The sequence below is a fragment of the Schistocerca gregaria genome, chromosome 5 (genome assembly GCF_023897955.1).
Source record: "Schistocerca gregaria isolate iqSchGreg1 chromosome 5, iqSchGreg1.2, whole genome shotgun sequence".
In the NCBI taxonomy this organism is placed as follows: domain Eukaryota; kingdom Metazoa; phylum Arthropoda; class Insecta; order Orthoptera; family Acrididae; genus Schistocerca; species Schistocerca gregaria.
Window position 1 is genome coordinate 319,335,906 of NC_064924.1, and position 18,073 is coordinate 319,353,978.

At 40.9% G+C, this 18,073-nt stretch overlaps 1 protein-coding gene across 1 annotated transcript in view; it reads right to left on the bottom strand.

Moving 5' to 3' along the window:
- LOC126271960 (uncharacterized) overlaps positions 1–18,073 on the bottom strand; it is a 60,430-nt gene that overhangs the window by 14,580 nt on the left and 27,777 nt on the right. The window contains exon 3 of the mRNA XM_049974411.1: positions 11,727–12,126. Coding sequence (XP_049830368.1) covers positions 11,727–12,126 — 400 coding nt within the window. The remainder of the gene's footprint in view (positions 1–11,726; positions 12,127–18,073) is intronic.

Consider the following 18,073-nt stretch of genomic DNA (forward strand, 5'->3'; position numbering starts at 1 on the left):
CCTCTGTGGAGTGAGGCACAGCAAGAGCGGTACTGTACAGGGTGTATACGGGGTCAAGGAAAAAAAAATCCCGGATTATTCCCGGGTATCCCGTTTAAAAAATATGCTTTTTCCCGTGCGAACCTACTCTTTTTCTGTGCTAAGTAACAGTAGGTTTTCCGTAGATTTTCCCTCGGAACTGTTAAACTTATCAATCCTTTGAATGGTAAATGTTTTATACTATCACATAGAACTTCCTGGAGAAAAAAAAAGGTAAGATGGGGCAAAGAAGTTTTGGAGAGACTTTTAATTAAAAATGGAGAGAAGTTTTGGAAAGACCTTTGATTTGCAACAACATATACACTGCATATTTTCGTATTACGAAAGTATAAATTCGAATGTTACAGAAGAATGCTGAAGATTAGATGGGTAGATCACGTAACTAATGAGGAGGTATTGAATAGGATTGGGGAGAAGAGAAGTTTGTTGCACAACTTGACTAGAAGAAGGGATCGGTTGGTAGGACATGTTTTGAGGCATCAAGGGATCACAAATTTAGCATTGGAGGGCAGCGTGGAGGGTAAAAATCGTAGAGGGAGACTAAGAGATGAATACACTAAGCAGATTCAGGATGTAGGTTGCAGTAGGTACTGGGAGATGAATCAGCTTGCACAGGATAGAGTAGCATGGAGAGCTGCATCAAACCAGTCTCAGGACCGAAGACAACAACAACAACAAATTCGAATTGCACCAAACACAGCGCGTTAGTTTCCGGAGCGTTGAAACCGAGGTTGCGATGTCCTTTTGTAAGCGAGTCATATCTCAAGCCACGAGATCTCATCAGCTGATGACAGCAGCTATTCAGAGCATAGGACACGTGTCATAGTCAGCCAACAGCAAGATCACTGGTTACACAGCGCAAACACACAAGAGGAAAAGTTAACGGTTTACATTAATGTACACAGTACCGTATATCTACAAGAAAAGCTAAGCTTTCACATATAATATTAGTCTCTAAGATTAACACGCTACAACAGGAGCTAAGCTTTCACATGTAATATTGATCTTTTTTTTGTGTGTGTTATACTTTAAGAGACATCACACAAATGTGCCAGTAAATTTAAAATTATGACATAAATGTCTCGGCTCGAAATTCTTGTAAGTGGCTGGACCTCAAACTGTTCAGTTTCGAACGCTCTGTGATTTAGATATCCACCCCACTTCCCCACACACAACATAATTCATTTTGCGTAAAAAGAAATTTAATTTGAAGTAACGCTTTTCTAACCACTGTTCGCAATACTATCCAGAGACTGTTAGAAATAGGTTCTATTTACCAGTTGCCAGAGAGGGCCAGAAAACAGGCATTATTGTGCATGTGCAACTGCAGTGGTGTAGTTGGTTGGTTGGTTTGGGGAATTAAAGGGACCAGACTGCTACGGTCATCGGTCCCTGCAGTGGTGTGTATAAAGCACTAAGACAGCTTACATTACACCATAAAAGAAACAGGGCATCAGAAGATACTCCAAAGAGCATCGGAATTTCGTAAACCAGACTGAAATGCATAATTTGGCTTGAAGTGCAAATTGGCTTTTTCCATTTTCACAATGAAGTAAGTCCCATCTGATATTAAGTTTTTCAGTGTGGTTTTTGGGATGTGAATTTTCTTGGAGTACCAGTACTCTACGATCTCATTTTTGGTTCTTTATTATGGCATAATGCCATATATGGCAGAAGATGATAAGGTGCACTTGAAATTCAGCGAACAATTGGAAATAGCAAATACTGTAGAATGAAACACTTTGTTTCAAATAAAATGATTGCCTCGGCAGAAAGATTAATAAAGCCAAATTTCTTTAGCAAACTTGCAAAAATAACTTCACTGTTCTACAAGGCGATTAATGCTTGACTGCTACTAACCTGAAATAAAATCAAATCAGAAAACTGAAATTAATAATGTATTTTTGCCCTCCGTAATTATGTGAATGTATTTTAATTCACTTGATAGCTCCTCGCCTCAGAAATCCGTTTTGTTTTAATTTGACGTGGGAGAGGTACACGAAGAGAAGCAGCGAAATCAATTAACGTAAATACGGGTCATGTGGAGGTTAACCCCCTCCCCACTACAACTCTGTGCAAGCGTGAATCTGGCAGCTAGCGCACGCGAGAAAAATTTTTCTAGTTTTCATCTGGCTGCTTGCTGCTACTACCGATACAGCTAACAGCCAAACTTCAAGTAGCGGGAGAAGGTACTGCTTATACGGGAGTCAAATGCGCATGCGCAACAGACTGCTGGCAATTGGTCAAACGAACAGTTGTGACGTCATGCTCATAGCAAGCAGTTTATTGTTACGAAGAATTACAGTCTGCGCCCTATGGCCTTTGACATATTTTTGCTATTTCTAGACGCTTGTGCGGGCACGGTTTTTTGTTGTTGTAAATTGCACATTTCCTTTGCCACTAAAGTTTTATTTTTTTCCCTCTCGTTTATATTTTATTGCTACAGTGTCATTCTCCAGTAGCAGGATACAATAACATTCTTTTCCAGAGAATCAATTCTACAGTCAAAATTACAAAAATTTAACTGAAAGCTAAAACAATGAAAAATTCCCGGAATTCCGAAAAATTCCCAGGTTTTTCCTGGTTTTCTCCCAGATGAAAAAATTCCTGGGTTTTTCCCGCATTTCTCGGTTGTCCCGGGTCGTATACACTCTGCTGTAGGTGCCAGATGGTAAAACACAGGGCTTTTGACTAATCAATAACTTACGAGTGACAGGGTAAGGCACTTTTTCTTCATTCGGATCTCCTGGACATTCTTGGGATGACGCTGCAGGGTTCCCATTGCAATTGATACAGCGGGGAGAAGGACGTGTGCAATCACCCTCATTCGCATCCGTACCACAAGTAACACATTTGGTCATGTTTTAATAGGACATCTGAGTATGGTTTTAACACTGACACTGGTAACAGTGCATCAAGTTTGGAATCTACAGTCAGACAGTGATGTCTTCTTTGATGGAAGCACTAGTCTATCAAATGTGACAGAGTATCTGTAGGCACTAAGGTTGCATCAACTTTTTTCATTACCCAGCAGACTGCAGTGACGACCTCATCAGAGACAAGTTAAGATTTCTCCCTTGGTCAGATCATCAAGTAGCCTAGTGTAAATAACATCATGTGAAGAATTCAGCACTCGATGGGCCTCAACACGAACAGTACAGTCATGGAGGAGTGAAGCTGCAAGTAGTTGTTGGGCTTGAAAATCACAAATGGCCTCCAAAAGCAAAGTGCAATTACATAAATGAAATCACAATTTTACAGATCCTGCAATTGCATCAACACCTTTCTGAATAATAAACAGATTAACCATAGCAAATGACTGACCATCTTCAGTACACAATACCTGAGGTTCTTGGAATCTTTAACCTCATTCTGCTTATGTTTAGTAGATACAGTCTGAGATGGTGATTGGCTCATTGCGAGAAAATTTCCCACGATTGCCAGCGTCTCCAATAGCGCACTCCTTCCTGCTGTGGGCCGCCCATCAGAGGGGGACTGATCTGCTTTGGGTGATTGTTCACATCTCAGGTCACACCTCCGGAACTCTTGACAGACGGTGCAACTGGCAATTTGTGAATGTCACAGCTCAGGCAATCACCCCTCCAGGGCTTGGCCTGTACCCCGTGGTATGTGTGAACCACATCTGTTGACCCGGGGCTGGGAATTGCGTGTTACCCTGTCACCTCTCATGCTTCAGATGGCCTTCTGGATTGTACAGGGAGGAGAGACAACTCCAACACCTAAGCAGAATAAGGATAGTAGACAGAGAATGAAGAAAGAAAGAAAAGATAGTGGAAGCACTGCTCTGATGTCACGCTAGTGGTACTTCAGAACACATTCCCAAAAATACCTCAAACATGTTCTCCAAGGGAGAGGAAAAAAAATAGCAAGACAATAGACATGCAGCACAGAAACGGAAAAACTTCTGCACAGGCTGGGGCCTGTTGTAGCCAAGCATGTATGCAACAAGAAGTGGTGAGTGGTAGCCTCTGCAGAGAGTGAGGGGGTGGGGGCAGTGTTATGTTGTTGACTAGAATTGGGGAGAAGAGAAATTTGTGGCACAACTTAAGTTTTTTAAGTCCAGAGACTGGTTTGATGCAGCTCTCCATGCTACTCTATCCTGTGCAAGCTTCTTCATCTCCCAGTACCTACTGACACCTACATCCTTCTGAATCTGCTAAGCGTATTCATCTCTTGGCCTCCCTCAACGATTTTTACCCTCCACAAATTCCTGACACTTAAATCTATACTCGATGTTAACAAATTTCTCTTCTTCAGAAACACTTTCCTTGCCATTGCCAGTCTACATTTTGTATCCTCTCTACTTTGACCATCATCAGTTATTTTGTTCCCCAAATAGTAAAACTCCTTTACTACTTTAAGTGTCTCATTTCCTAATCTAATTCTCTCAGCATTGCCCGACTTAATTCAACCACATTCCATTATCCTCGTTTTGCTTTTGTTGATGTTCATCTTATATCCTCCTTTCAAGACACTGTCCATTCCGTTCAACTGCTCTTCCAGGTCCTCTGCTGTCTGACAAAATTACAACGTCACCGGCGAACCTCAAAGTTTTTATTTCTTCTCCATGGATTTTAACACCTTCTCCGAATTTTTCTTTTGTTTCTTTTACTGCTTGCTCAATATACAGATTGAATAACATCAGGGAGAGGCTACAACCCTGTCTCACTCCCTTCCCAACCACTGCTTCCCTTTCATGCCCCTCGACTCATAACTGCCATCTGGTTTCTGTACAAATTGTAAATAGCCTTTCGCTCCCTGTATTTTACCCCTGCCACCTTTAGAATTTGAAAGAGAGTATTCCAGTCAACATTGTCAAAAGCTTTCTCTAAGTCTACAAATGCTAGAAACATAGGTTTGCCTTTCCTTAATCTATCTTCTAAAAAAGTCGTAGGGTCCGTATTGCCTCACGTGTTCCAATAGTTTTACGGAATCCAAACTGATCTTCCCCGAGGTCGGCTTCTACCAGTTTTTCCATTCGTCTGTAAAGAACTCGCGTTAGTATATTGCAGCCGTGACTTATTAAACTGATAGTTCGGTAATTTTCACATCTGTCAACACCTGCTTTCTTTGGGATTGGAATTATTATATTCTTCTTGAAGTCTGAAGGTATTTAGCCTGCCTCATACATCTTGTTCACTAGATGGTAGAGTTTTGTCAGGATTGGCTCTCCCAAGGCTGTCAGTAGTTCTAATGGAATGTTATCTACTCCTGGGACCTTGTTTTGACTTAGTTGTTATGTAGCAGTGAAAAATTAAAGGAGAAGAAATAAGGGCTTTTAGATTTGTCTATGACATTGCAATTCTGTCAGAGAGAGCAAGGAATGGAATGGACTGTGTCTGAAAGGAAGGAAAGAAGGAAGGAAGAAAGACTGGGTTTAGCGTTCCATCAACATTGAGGTCATTAGAGACAGAGCACAAGCTCGGATTGTGTCAAGGATGGGGAAGAAAATTGGTTGTGCCCTTTCATAGGAACCATTCTGGCATCTGCTTGGAGTGGTTTAAGGAAATCACAGAAAACATAAATCTGAATGGTCTGACGCAGGTATGAATGGTTGTGTATCATGTAACTAAGGACGAGTTACTGAACAGAACTGGGGAGCAAAGAAATTACTGGTGCAACCTCACTAGAAGGGATCAATTGGTAGAATACATTCTGAGACACCAGGGGATCACCAATTGAATAACGGAGTGAAGTGTGGGGGCATAAAAATTGTGGAGGGGGGGCTATCAGATGACTACAGTAAGCAGATTCAGAAGGATCTAGGTTGTAGTAGATATTCAGAGATTATGAAGCTTGCACAAGATAGAGTATGTGGACAGCTGCATCAAATCAGACCACAACAACTACAATAGACAGAGCCATTTTGTAATTTACTAAGTGAAGAGGTTTCCACAAATACATTTTCAGTATTCTCCACAAAGAACATTGGCTTAGTAGCTGTAAAGAACCTCTGCTTAATAACAAGAAAGAATACTATGCGAGTCCAGATGGAACCAGGCATTGAGGGAATAAGTTTCTGCAGTGTGCTTAATTTTGATTTCCTTACATGGCTTAAGTAATCTATACTGAAGCTGGAAAAACTGTAATTGATGTGCTATGAGCAAGCTGGGTAGTCAGGAGAAAATCTGATTTGGAGATCAAATCTGATAAAAAAAAAACACTGTCAGAGAGTAACACTGCAGTAAAGGAAAGAAAGGAATATTGCAATGGCGAGGTGCCCATGTTTATCATGAATGTATTCATTGCAGAAGAATTGTGAGCCTCTTGGAAGTAAGTGAATTTAATAGCTCAAACTATTAAAATGTTTATATATTAGAACTGTCTTTCTTTTTTATACACTGAAAAGGCAAGTAGAAGGAGGGCACCCTTGCAGCAACAAACATCACTGAGTTGGACAAATGGGTGCAACAAAAGGCTGAGCTTCAAGCACAGAATTTCCGTACTGGGTCAGACAATTTCCATACTGGGTGAAAGTCAAAAAGAAGAATAATGACTCCATATTTATAACAATTAACTGTTTTCTGTATATGTTTGTATTTGTTCATTGGAGAAAAATTTGGTTACAGTTGCTCTACATGGGATGTGTTTGGTTGCCGAGATTAAAGGTCACTAAATGTAAAAATTGTTAGCAGTAAACTAGACGAATTGAAGGAATTCTGCTACCTTTGAATATATTACCAGGAAAGGAGGAGGACATAGAAAGTAGATTAAAACAGGCAAAGAGGGCATTCCTGGCAAAACAATGTCTACTAGTATCAAATATAGGCATTAATTTGAGGAAGAAATTTCCTGAGAATATGACTGGAGCACAGTATTTTATGAAAGCGAATAATGGACTGTGGGGAAACCAGAAGAGGAGAATCAAAGCATTGAGATGGGGTGCCACAGAAGGATACTGAAAATTTGGTGGACTGATAATATAAGCAATGAGAAGGTTCTCCACAGAATCGGCAAGAAAGAGAACATGGAAAATGCTGACAAGAAGAAGGGATATGCATTATGACAAAGAGTAGCTTCCTTGGTACCTGATGGAGCTATAGAGGGTAAAAACTGCAGGGGAAGACAGAATTATTGATGGAATCAAAACTATCAATTCATTCGGTTGTAGTTTTATGTATCAGTTACATAATTATCCATTCATTTCTTTCAAGTATATCTGGTCTGTATGCGTAACCAAATGGAAACAGTCAATAAACCCCATTTCAGTTCTGCATGTTGACTGAATTACCTATTCCTTCTTTTCAAGTGAAATCAGTCTGTGGTACTTCCATTAGTTGAACTAACACAATGGTATACAATCTTGGTACACATAACCCCGGAAGGTAGCTCTACCACCGAGGGCATTTGAAGACATCTCAGGGAGTACGTTAACGTTAAAATAAACATTATACATTCATTTAATTATGTACTGAACACACTAATTTTTCTTTTCATTGCTTAAAACTGATTGGACGTATTGCCATGGAGAAAGTGGTTCCAGATGCAATTCGCGTAACTAATTAAGCTGGATCGTTCAAAAAACAAAGTTCAGCATAAAAACGTTCCCTTAGGGGTAAGTGAAGAAGAAGGGAACCCTGCCAAATTTTTTTGAGTTTTTGCATTCCATTTTCCTGAAAAGGTGTTATGATGTTCAATAACTAAAAACTAATCTGGCCTCATAGATTATGTGTGCATCTTGTATGTTCCCTATGCAAGAAGGTGGTTCAGTTGCTGGTGGCATGTTTGTACTGTACTTCAACTGGGCCTCCTTGAGCAGGCGCAATACGGACCTGCAGTAGGAGACTGCTGGCAGCTGGGCCACCTCGTGATATTGGCTGCACTCCTGGCGGCATCAGGAGCCTGCCAGCAGTTGTGCCATATGCCATGAGGGGGAAAAAAACTGACAAACCAAAAGACTGGGTGAAAACATTCATAGAGCAGACATGGCCACAGAGACTTGCTTCATTTAATTGGGGGAAAAAAAACTGACTGAAGGGAAAGACAACTGCCTGAATATTAGTTGTGAAAGACATTCTGTTGTTACATCACTATGGATGGGAATATATTCAACAAAAATAAAAATGATTAAACTGGGGGCGGGGGGGGGGGGGGGGGGGGAAGAGAGAGAGAGAGAGAGAGAGAGAGAGAGAGAGAGAGAGAGAGAGAGAGAGAGAAACATCAAAGACATGTGGCAGTGTGTTTCAAGCCTTAAACACTCTACTATGAGAAGTTCTATCAGATGAATAGTAGGGGCTCCAAAACCGCATAAACTAGATGTAAGCTCCATTACCTAATCAGACACCCTTGTGATGCATTTACGATGCAGAGATCATGCTGACAATACAAGCAAAAGATAAGACTGCTACTCACTGTGAAGATGACATGTTGAGTTGCACACAGATACAACAAAAAGACACTTATACATTAGCTTTCAGCCAATGCCTTTTTCAGAAGGGAAAACACACACACACACACACACACACACACACACACACACACACACACACACACATTCACCATAAGAAAGCACATTTCATGCACACATGACCGTCATGTCCAGCAGTTTGGACGAGAATGCAACTGTCATGTAGGAGGAGGAGGAGGAGGAGGAGGAGCTGAGGATGGGGAAAGGACAACAGTATACAGGTGAGTGGAGAGAAGAGTGTTATCTGTCACAGTGTGCTGGTGTGTGCGTGCGCGTGTGTGTGTGCGTGTGGCGAGAGGGGTGGGGGGGTGGGGGGGGGGGGAGGAGGAGAGGAACGAGGAAGGGGAAAAAAACAAGCAGGTGCACTGACAGAGGGCAGCACACGAATAAAGTGAGTGGGTGAGAATAGGGGGCAGGAGGTAGGACAAAAGCGGTGGAAACTGTTGGGTGCAGCGTGGGCGGAGAGTAGGTTACTGTAGATTCAGGCCAGGATAATTTAGGAAATGGGAAATGTGTTCTAAGGATATCTCCGATCTGCGCAGTTTAGAAAAGTTAGCGTTGGATGGGAGGATGCAGATGGTCCAGGTTGTGAAGCAGCCACTGAAAGCAAGCATGTTATGTTCAGATTCTACTCTGTTCTTGGCCACAGTTGGGCAGTGGCTGTTCATCCTGGTGGACAGCTGGCTGGAAGTAATACCTATCCAAAAAGCTGTGCAATGATTCCAACAGAGCTGTTACATGACATGGTTGCTTTCACACGTAGCCCAGCCTCTGGGGAAGGTAGGATAAGCCCTGTAACAGGACTGGAATAGGAAGTGTGGGTTGGCAGTCTGGACAGGTCTCCTACCCAGGTCTTCCAGAAGGATATAATACCTATGGCAAGGGATTAGAATTGAGAGTGACATAAGGATGGACTTGGATGTTGTGGAGGTTGGGTGGGTGACAGAAAACCACTTTAGGAGGTTGGGAAGAATCTTGGCTAGGACATCTATCATTTCAGGGCATGTTGATAGGTAAAACTGGGGTGTGTGTGAGGAAATGGCACGAGAGATTTGTTTGTTGACTGAGGGACAGTGCTTGTCTGTGAAGGCCTTGCTGAGACCGTCAGCATACTGACCAAGATGATTTTAATGTGGACAAAGATATGGATGGAGCCTTCAGAGAGGAGGTAGTCTACGTCCGGGAAGGTGGCACTTTGTGTTGAGGAGGACCAGGTGAAGTGGATGGGACAGAAGATGTTGATATTGTTAAGGAATGAGAATAGGAGGTCTTGGGCATGAGCCCAGATCATGAAGATCTCATCAATGAACTTCAACCAGACTAGGGGTTTGGCACTTTGGGAGGTTAGGAAGGTCTCCCTTACATGGCCTATAAACAGGTTGGCATGGCTGTGGCGTGGATTTGTATGTATACCTTTGCTTCAGAGGACCAGTAATTGTGAGTTAGGATAAAGTTGGTATGATATAAAGAATGAGGTAGTGGGTTTGGATTGTGAAGGACACTGAGAAAGGCTTTGTTCAATAGTGTTCACTTCCAAACAGCTTGGCCACATGAGGACGGCATATCTGCAGTGACAAGATTTCCCTTGCCCACCATACAGAGAGTCTCATCAAGGTCTTCACAACAGGCACTATCCCCCAGCCCTGGTAAGCAAACAGATATCCCGTGCCATTCCAGACAAACCATTGCCAATCCTAACACCCACTCTAGAAAATAGGGTTTTACATCACACAGGGAGACCATAATCTTAACCTTTTCCATTAATAATTCACCCTCAAAAAGCAAGATAAATGTGCTGGTATTTGGTTATCTCTAATTTTTTGGACCCCACAGATAAAATGGATACACTGTCTTTCCACATGTGCACACTAATCCTCATCTTAATTAAAAGATTAATGTGGAATACCATACCCATAACAATATATAAGTTCTTTAGAGGGGTAATTGTGACAGGATTCGCCGATTTTGCTGCGCCACAACAATGCCTTTTACTGAAAGGAGGTGGCTGTTTTAAATCAGAATGGATACATTCTGCGCTTTGGTTATTGAAGACATACGGCCACCAGCATGGTTCACGTAACTCCCTTCAGTGGTGCCACCCACTCTGACAAAGGGCTCTCCCCAAGGCCAGCATGCCATTAAAGCAAAACTACCTAGCATGGATGTCACTGCCTTAAATCCTTGTGTTCAAAATATGAAAAACATATCACTGAAACATAATGTAACTGGATAAATTAAAAAATCTCACCAAGCAGTGGCAGGAGAACACCTGGGGTTCTGGACGACTTTTCCAAAGTATCCCATTTCCTAAACATTGCCAGTCCTTTTACTTCATCTCCCTTCCTTTCCCTTCAGCCCCTCTGCCAGGAGGAGGAGCCACTGGCTCCCAAAGATTGCACTTTTCTCCTGCCACCATTTGGTGGATACATTTTTTTAAATAAGATAAATATGTACTCTTGGACACTCAGGGTGGTAGGAGAGGAAGGGGCAGCACAGGCACAAACCGTGCATTCTCTGCTTAGTCAGAGGCCTACCACCACGCAGGTGTTGTGTACATCACCACACTACTGAGAAATTCTGAAGACAAAACAGAGACTGTACCCAGTATGGGAGCCATTTGAAAATGATTCAAACAGGTAGTTGGACTTAATAAAAAGGCAAAGTTGAGTAACAAAGCAGAACCGGGTCAAATCAACATCGAAAAAGGCATCTGTTGGAGACTAAGTCGAATGAAAAGAGAGAATTCAAAACCTATACTGCATTACAAGAAGAGGAGAAATGCTGCAATAGTTTATGGCATACAAAATAGTTCTAGATCAACTGGTGGGAGGGTGCGAGAGGGGTGGGGGGAAGGGGTGTCATGTGCTACATCATAAAAAATATTTATTCTGAAAGACAGCAGACTAATGATATCACAAACTTCACATGGTGTAAGAAATGTTTCTCTCTCTAGGTACGTGCAGTTTAAGTTATCTGTGAAAACAGTCAGAAAATCATAATACATGTCATCTTTCATACATACTCTATTATGTCCTACTTTCATAAATTCATACTATGCATGTGGCTGTGTCCAGTGTTTGGCTGTCTTCATCCCATTCCTGAAGTCAATTTGAATCTGAATTTTTGCTGTCAATTCTGTATAGTTATTTTTGAGTGTATTGAATACTATGTCTACTCCAGCTATCACAACCCAAATTTTAGTGCAGTTATAATTATAGTTGAAACTGCAGTAGCAATACAAGTAAATGCTTTTTCATACCGTTGCAGCATTTAATCCTAAAGCTTGGATCAAGTAAGTAGGCAGCCACAGGTACACAGTATAGCGCACCAGCTTCAGACAAAGCACTGCAACAGCCATCTCCGCAACAAGTGGAAGTCTCCAAAGTTCAAGCAATGATGATCGTGGCCGTGATGAAGAACCAGTCTGAACAGATGGGTGCTCTTTGCCAGGTACAACTATACCAAAGTCAGTTGGTAATCGCATTGACATCCACGCAAGAAGTGATAGAGCAAGAACCACTGCACCCATTGGTAAATAGACAAGGCGCCAACCATATGCCGCTTGCAGCCACACTGCCAGACCTGTAGCTGCAGCACCACCAGCATATGCTGATGTTGACATTAGTCCAAATATAGTGTTTAGTGTCCTATCTGGAAACCTGAAATCACAAATACAAGAAAATTATTTAAAGTACTAAAAGTATCATGGGAGAAAAGAAAAATACAGCATCTCAAAATGAAAATGTGGTGGACCCCTGAAACAAATTTTAAACTGAGATCAAATATCAGCTGGTCATCCAAGGACAAGTATCACTTGGAAAAAGGATAGATACCATATTTTCAGAATTGCATCACAAATACAATTCGAATCCTCCAATACAGAAAGTTTTTTTGTATGCATTATACATCCTCATAATAAATGCATGTCCCTATTTAACAAAACTAGATCTAAATTTACAGGGTGTCTCCAACACAGAGTCAAAACGGTACAGATAGTACACGATCTGTGACTGAGTACTTCAAGAAAATGCATTAATCATCAAAAATGACTATTTAGTATTTTACTAACACACATTATTTCAGTCTTTGACATTCTGAAGGTAATGGGAATAAAATACAGAGACAAAACATTTGTTATCTACAACTTGCACAGAAACAAGACTGCAGTAATTAAGAGTCGGAGGTCATAAAATATATATATATATATATATATATATATATATATATATATATATATATAGAGAGAGAGAGAGAGAGAGAGAGAGAGAGAGAGAGAGAGAGAGAGAGAGAGAGAGAGAGAGAGGCAGGGGGGGGGGGGGGGAAGGGGGGGGAGTAGTAGCATATCCCCAATGTGATTCATACTGTACATTAAGCAAGCAATAAAGACAGCCAAGGAGACATTTTGAGAGAATTACAAATCAGTTGGAAGAAATAATACCTTCGGTTTGCTGATGACAGTCTAATCATGTCAGAGATAGCACAGAACTTTAAAGAGCGACTGAATAGAATGGACAGTGTCTAGAAAAGATCATCAATGAAAGTAGAACAATGGTAATACGTGCAATCAAAGTCATGCACATGAAAATAAATGTATATCTAAATAGGAGATGCATAACATTCATTTGATCAGCCACTGCAAAATAGCACTAAAGGTGGTGTTGATAACCAACGATGATGCCAATGCAAAGTGTAGAGGTTGTGTGATATCTGTAGTATTGCACTGCTGATTACTTAGTAAACATGTAATTTTCCCAAGTGAAATAAATTTTCATTGTTCAAAAGTATTTGGTCTGTTGCTCTTATACACACACTTCAGGCACATTTAGTCGAATACATCCAGATACTGCTGTGCTGAACAAGTCAACAATAATGCGATTAATTTCCCATTTGCAAGAATGAGGATCAGTTCCAGATATGAAGAGGACTGTGAGACCAGCCTTTTTGACGATGCTCAACTGGGTGAGGCAAAGATGTGATGCTGAATTCGCCTGAAAGAGAGTTTGACGAAACTGTCCAATCTCAGATTTAGTATGGGTGTGCTTAGAAAATGATGCAAAATTTAAAATTTTGTGTGTACCATGTTTGTAGCGTGCAGAAATTGAAGTCAAAGTACATGGAAAAGTCTCTAGCATACTGTACATCATTTTGGTCAGTTGTTGACGCCCACTGAATTGCACAATGGACCGTGGTGTTTTTTTTTTTTTTTTTCTCCCCTTCTCTGATTAGGTGTGGTTTCACTTTAGTGGATTACATGTGTGAAAACACAAAACTTAAGAATTTGGTCAACTGAAAATCTCCACGTGTTCCATTAAAACACCTTGCATTGTCCGAAAATTAAAGCGCGGAGTGCTGTATCATGTTGTCAAAAAGTGAACCCTATTTTCTTTGAGACTACAGTGAATAGTATTGTGTACCAAGATGAAATTACACAACTTATTTTGCTTATTGAGGCTCATGTACACAACAGATTGAGCAATGCTGGGATTAGGCTACAACCCTGTCTCACTCCCTTCTCAACTGCTGCTTCCCTTTCATGTCATGACTCCTAATAGCTGTCTGGTTTCTATACAAGTTAGAAAAACTTTTTCTCTCTGTATTTTATCACTGCAACCATCAAAATTTCAAAGGGTGCAGTTTAGTCAAAACTGTCAAACAGTTTCTCAAAATGTACAAATGCTATAAATGTAGATTTGCCTTTCTTCAACCTGTATTCTAAGATGAGATGTACAGTCAAGCATTGCTTCCAGTGTTTCTATATTTCTCAGGAAATCAAACTGATCTTCCCCAACATTGGCTTCCACCAGTTTTACCTTTCTTCTGTAAATAATTAAAGTCAGGAGTTTGGAACCATGACATATTAAACTGACTGTTCTTGCCTGTCAACACATGCATATTTTGGAATGGGAATTATTACATTCTTCTTGAAGCCTGAGGGTATTTTTCCTGTCAGATATCTTGCACCCAGGTGGAATAGTTGCCACTCTTCCAAGGATCTCAGTAATTCTGAGGGAGTGTCATTTACTTCAGGTGGCTTGTTTCAACTTTGAAGCTTCAAAGTCCTGTCGAGTTCATCTCGTACTGTTATCTCCCATTTCAACTTCCTTTACCTTCTCTACTCATTCTATAACACTATCTTCGAACTCTGTTTCTAGTGTACAGCCCTCCTGCCTACATCTTCCACCTATCAACCATTCCTTCCTTGCTTAGTGTGGGCTATCTTCCTTGTTGTTGTGGTCTTCAGTTCTGAGACTTGTTTGATGCAGCTCTCCATGCTACTCTATCCTGTGCAAGCTACTTCAGCTCCCAGTAATTACTGCAACCTACATCCTTCTGAATCTGCTTAGTGTATTCATCTCTTAGGCTCCCTCTGTGATTTTTACCATCCACTGATAATTTGTGCTCCCTTGATGCTTCAGAACATGTCCTACCAACCGGTCCCTTCTTCTTGTCAAGTTGTGCCACAAACTCCTCTTCTCCCCAATCCTGTTCAATACCTCCTCATTAGTTATGTGATCTACCCATCTAATCGTCAGCATTCTTCTGTAGCACCACACTTCGAAAGCTTCTATTCTCTTCGTGTCCAAACTATTTATTGTCCATGTTTCACTTCCATACATGGCTACACTCCATACAAATACTTTCAGAAACAACTTCCTTACACCCAAATCTATGATCAATGTTAACAAATTTCTCTTCTTCAGAAACGCTTTCCTTGCCATTGCCAGTCTACATTTTATATCCTCTCTACTTCGACCATCATCAGTTATTTTGCTCCCCAAATAGCAAAACTCCTTTACTACCTTAAGTGTCTCATTTCCTAATGTGATTCCCTCAGCATCACCCGACTTAATTCGACTACATTCCATTATCCTCGTTTTGCTTTTGTTGATGTTCATCTTATATCCTCCTTTCAAGACAGTGTCCATTCTGTTCAACTGCTCTACCAAGTCCTTTGTTGTCTCTGACAAAATTACAACGTCACCGGCGAACCTCAAAGTTTTCATTTCTTCTCCATGGATTTTAATACCTACTCAGAAATTTTCTTTTCTTTCCTTTACTACTTGCTCAATATATAGATTGAATAACATCGGGGAGAGGCTACAAACCTGTCTCACTCCCTTCCCAACCACTGCTTCCCTTTCATGCCCCTCAACTCATATAACTGCCATCTGGTTTCTGTACAAATTGTAAATAGCCTTCCTCTCCCTGTATTTTACCCCTGCCACCTTCAGAATTTGAAAGAGAGTATTCCAGTCAACATTGTCAAAAGCTTTCTCTAAGTCTACAAATGCTAGAAACATTCGGTTTGCCTTTCCTTAATCTTTCTTCTAAGATAAGTCTTAAGGTCAGTATTGCCTCATGTGTTCCAACATTTCTACGGAATCCAAACTGATCTTCCCCGAGGTCGGCTCCTACGAGTTTCTCTATTCGTCTGTAAAGAATTCGCATTAGTATTTTGCAGCCGTAACTTATTAAACTGTTAGTTCAGTAATTTTTACATTTGTCAACACCTGCTTTCTTTGGGATTGGAACGATTATGTTCTTCTTGAAGTCTGAGCGAATTTCACTTGTCTCACATCTTGCTCACCAGATGGTAGAGTTTTGTCAGGACTGGCTCACCCAAGGCTGTCAGTAGTCCTAATGGAATGTTGTCTACTCCCGGGGCCTTCTTTCGACTCAGGTATTTCAGTGCTCTGTCAAACTCTTCATGCAGTATCATATCTCCCACTTCATCTTCATCTACTTCCTCTTCCATTTCCATAATATTGTCCTCAACAACATTGCCCTTGTATAGACCCTCTATATTTTCCTTCCACCTTTCTGCTTTCCCTTCTTTGCTTAGAACTTTGCTTCCATCAAAGCTCTTGATATTCATGCAAGTGGTTCTCCTTTCTCCAAAGGTCTCTAATTTTCCTGTAGGCAGTATCTATCTTGCCCCTAGTGAGATAAGCCTCTACATCCTTACATTTGTCCTCTAGCCATCCCTGCTTAGCCATTTTGCTCTTCCTGTCGGTCTCATTTTTGAGACATTTGTATTCCTTTTTGCCTGCTTCATTTACTGCATTTTCATATTTTCTCCTTTCATCAATTAAATTCAATATTTCTTCTGTTACCAGAAGGATTTCTAATAACCATCATCTTTTTACCTACTTGATCCTCTGTTGCCTTCACTACTTCATACCTCAGAGATACCCATTCTTCTTCTACTGTATTTATTTCCCCCATTCCTGTCAATTGTTCCCTTATGCTCTCCCCGAAACACTGTACAACCTCTGGTTAGTCAGTTTATCCAGGTCCCATCTCCTTAAATTCCCACCTTTTTGCAGTTTCTTCAGTTTTAATCTACAGTTCATAACCAATAGATTGTGGTCGAAGTCCACATCCACCCCGGGAAATTTCTTACAATTTAAAACCTGGTTCCTAAATCTGTCTTACCATTATATAATCTATCTGATATCTTCTAGTATCTGCAGGGTTCTTCCATGTATACAATCTTCTTTCATGATTGTTGAACCAAGTGTTAGCTATGATTAAGTTATGCTCTGAGCAAAATTCTACCAGACGGCTTCCTCTTTCATTTCTTACCCCCAATCCATATTCACCTACTAAGTTTCCTTCTCTCCCTTTTCCTACTCTCTGATTACAGTCACCCATGACTATTAAATTTTCGTCTCCCTTCACTACCTGAATAATTTCTTTTATCTCATCATACATTTCATCAATTTCTTCATCATCTGCAGAGCTAGTTAGCATATAAACTTTTACTACTGTGGTAGGCATGGGCTTCGTGTCTATCTTAGCCACAATAATGCATTCACTATGCTGTTTGTAGTAGCTTACCCGCACTCCTATTTTTTTTATTCATTATTAAATCTACTCCTGAATTACCCCTATTTGATTTTGTATTTATAACCCTGTATTCACCTGACCAAAAGTCTTGTTCCTCCTACCACCAAACTTCACTAATTCCCACTATATCTAACTTTAAGCTATAAATTTCCATTTTTAAATTTTCTAACCTACCTGCACAATTAAGGGATCTGAAATTCCACGCTTCGATCTGTAGAATGCCAGTATTTTTTTCTCCTGATAAGGATGTTCTCTTGAGTAGTCCCCGCCCGGAGATCCAAATGGGGAACTATTTTACCTCCGGAATATTTTACCCAAGAGGACGCCACCATCATTTGACCACACAGTAAAGCTGCATGCCCTTGAGAAAAATTATGGCCATAGTTTCCCCTTTCTTTCAGCCGTTCGCAGTACCAGCACAGCAAGGCCGTTTTGGTTAGTGTTTCAAGGCTAGATCAGTCAATTATCCAGACTGTTGGCCCTGCAACTTCTGAAAAGGGTGCTGCCCCTCATCAGGAACAACACGTTTGTCTGGCCTCTCAACAGATACCCCTTCATTGTGGTTGCACCTACGGTACGGCCTTCTGTATTGCTGAGGCACACAAGCCTCCCCACCAACGCAAGTTCTATGGTTCATGGTTTAATATTCATACAGCTGCTTCTCTTTTCTCCAAGGATTTCGTTAATTTTGCTACTGATGGCATCTCTCTTTCCTATGTCATGCATGCTTGAAGGACTTCCAATCCTGCTTATGTC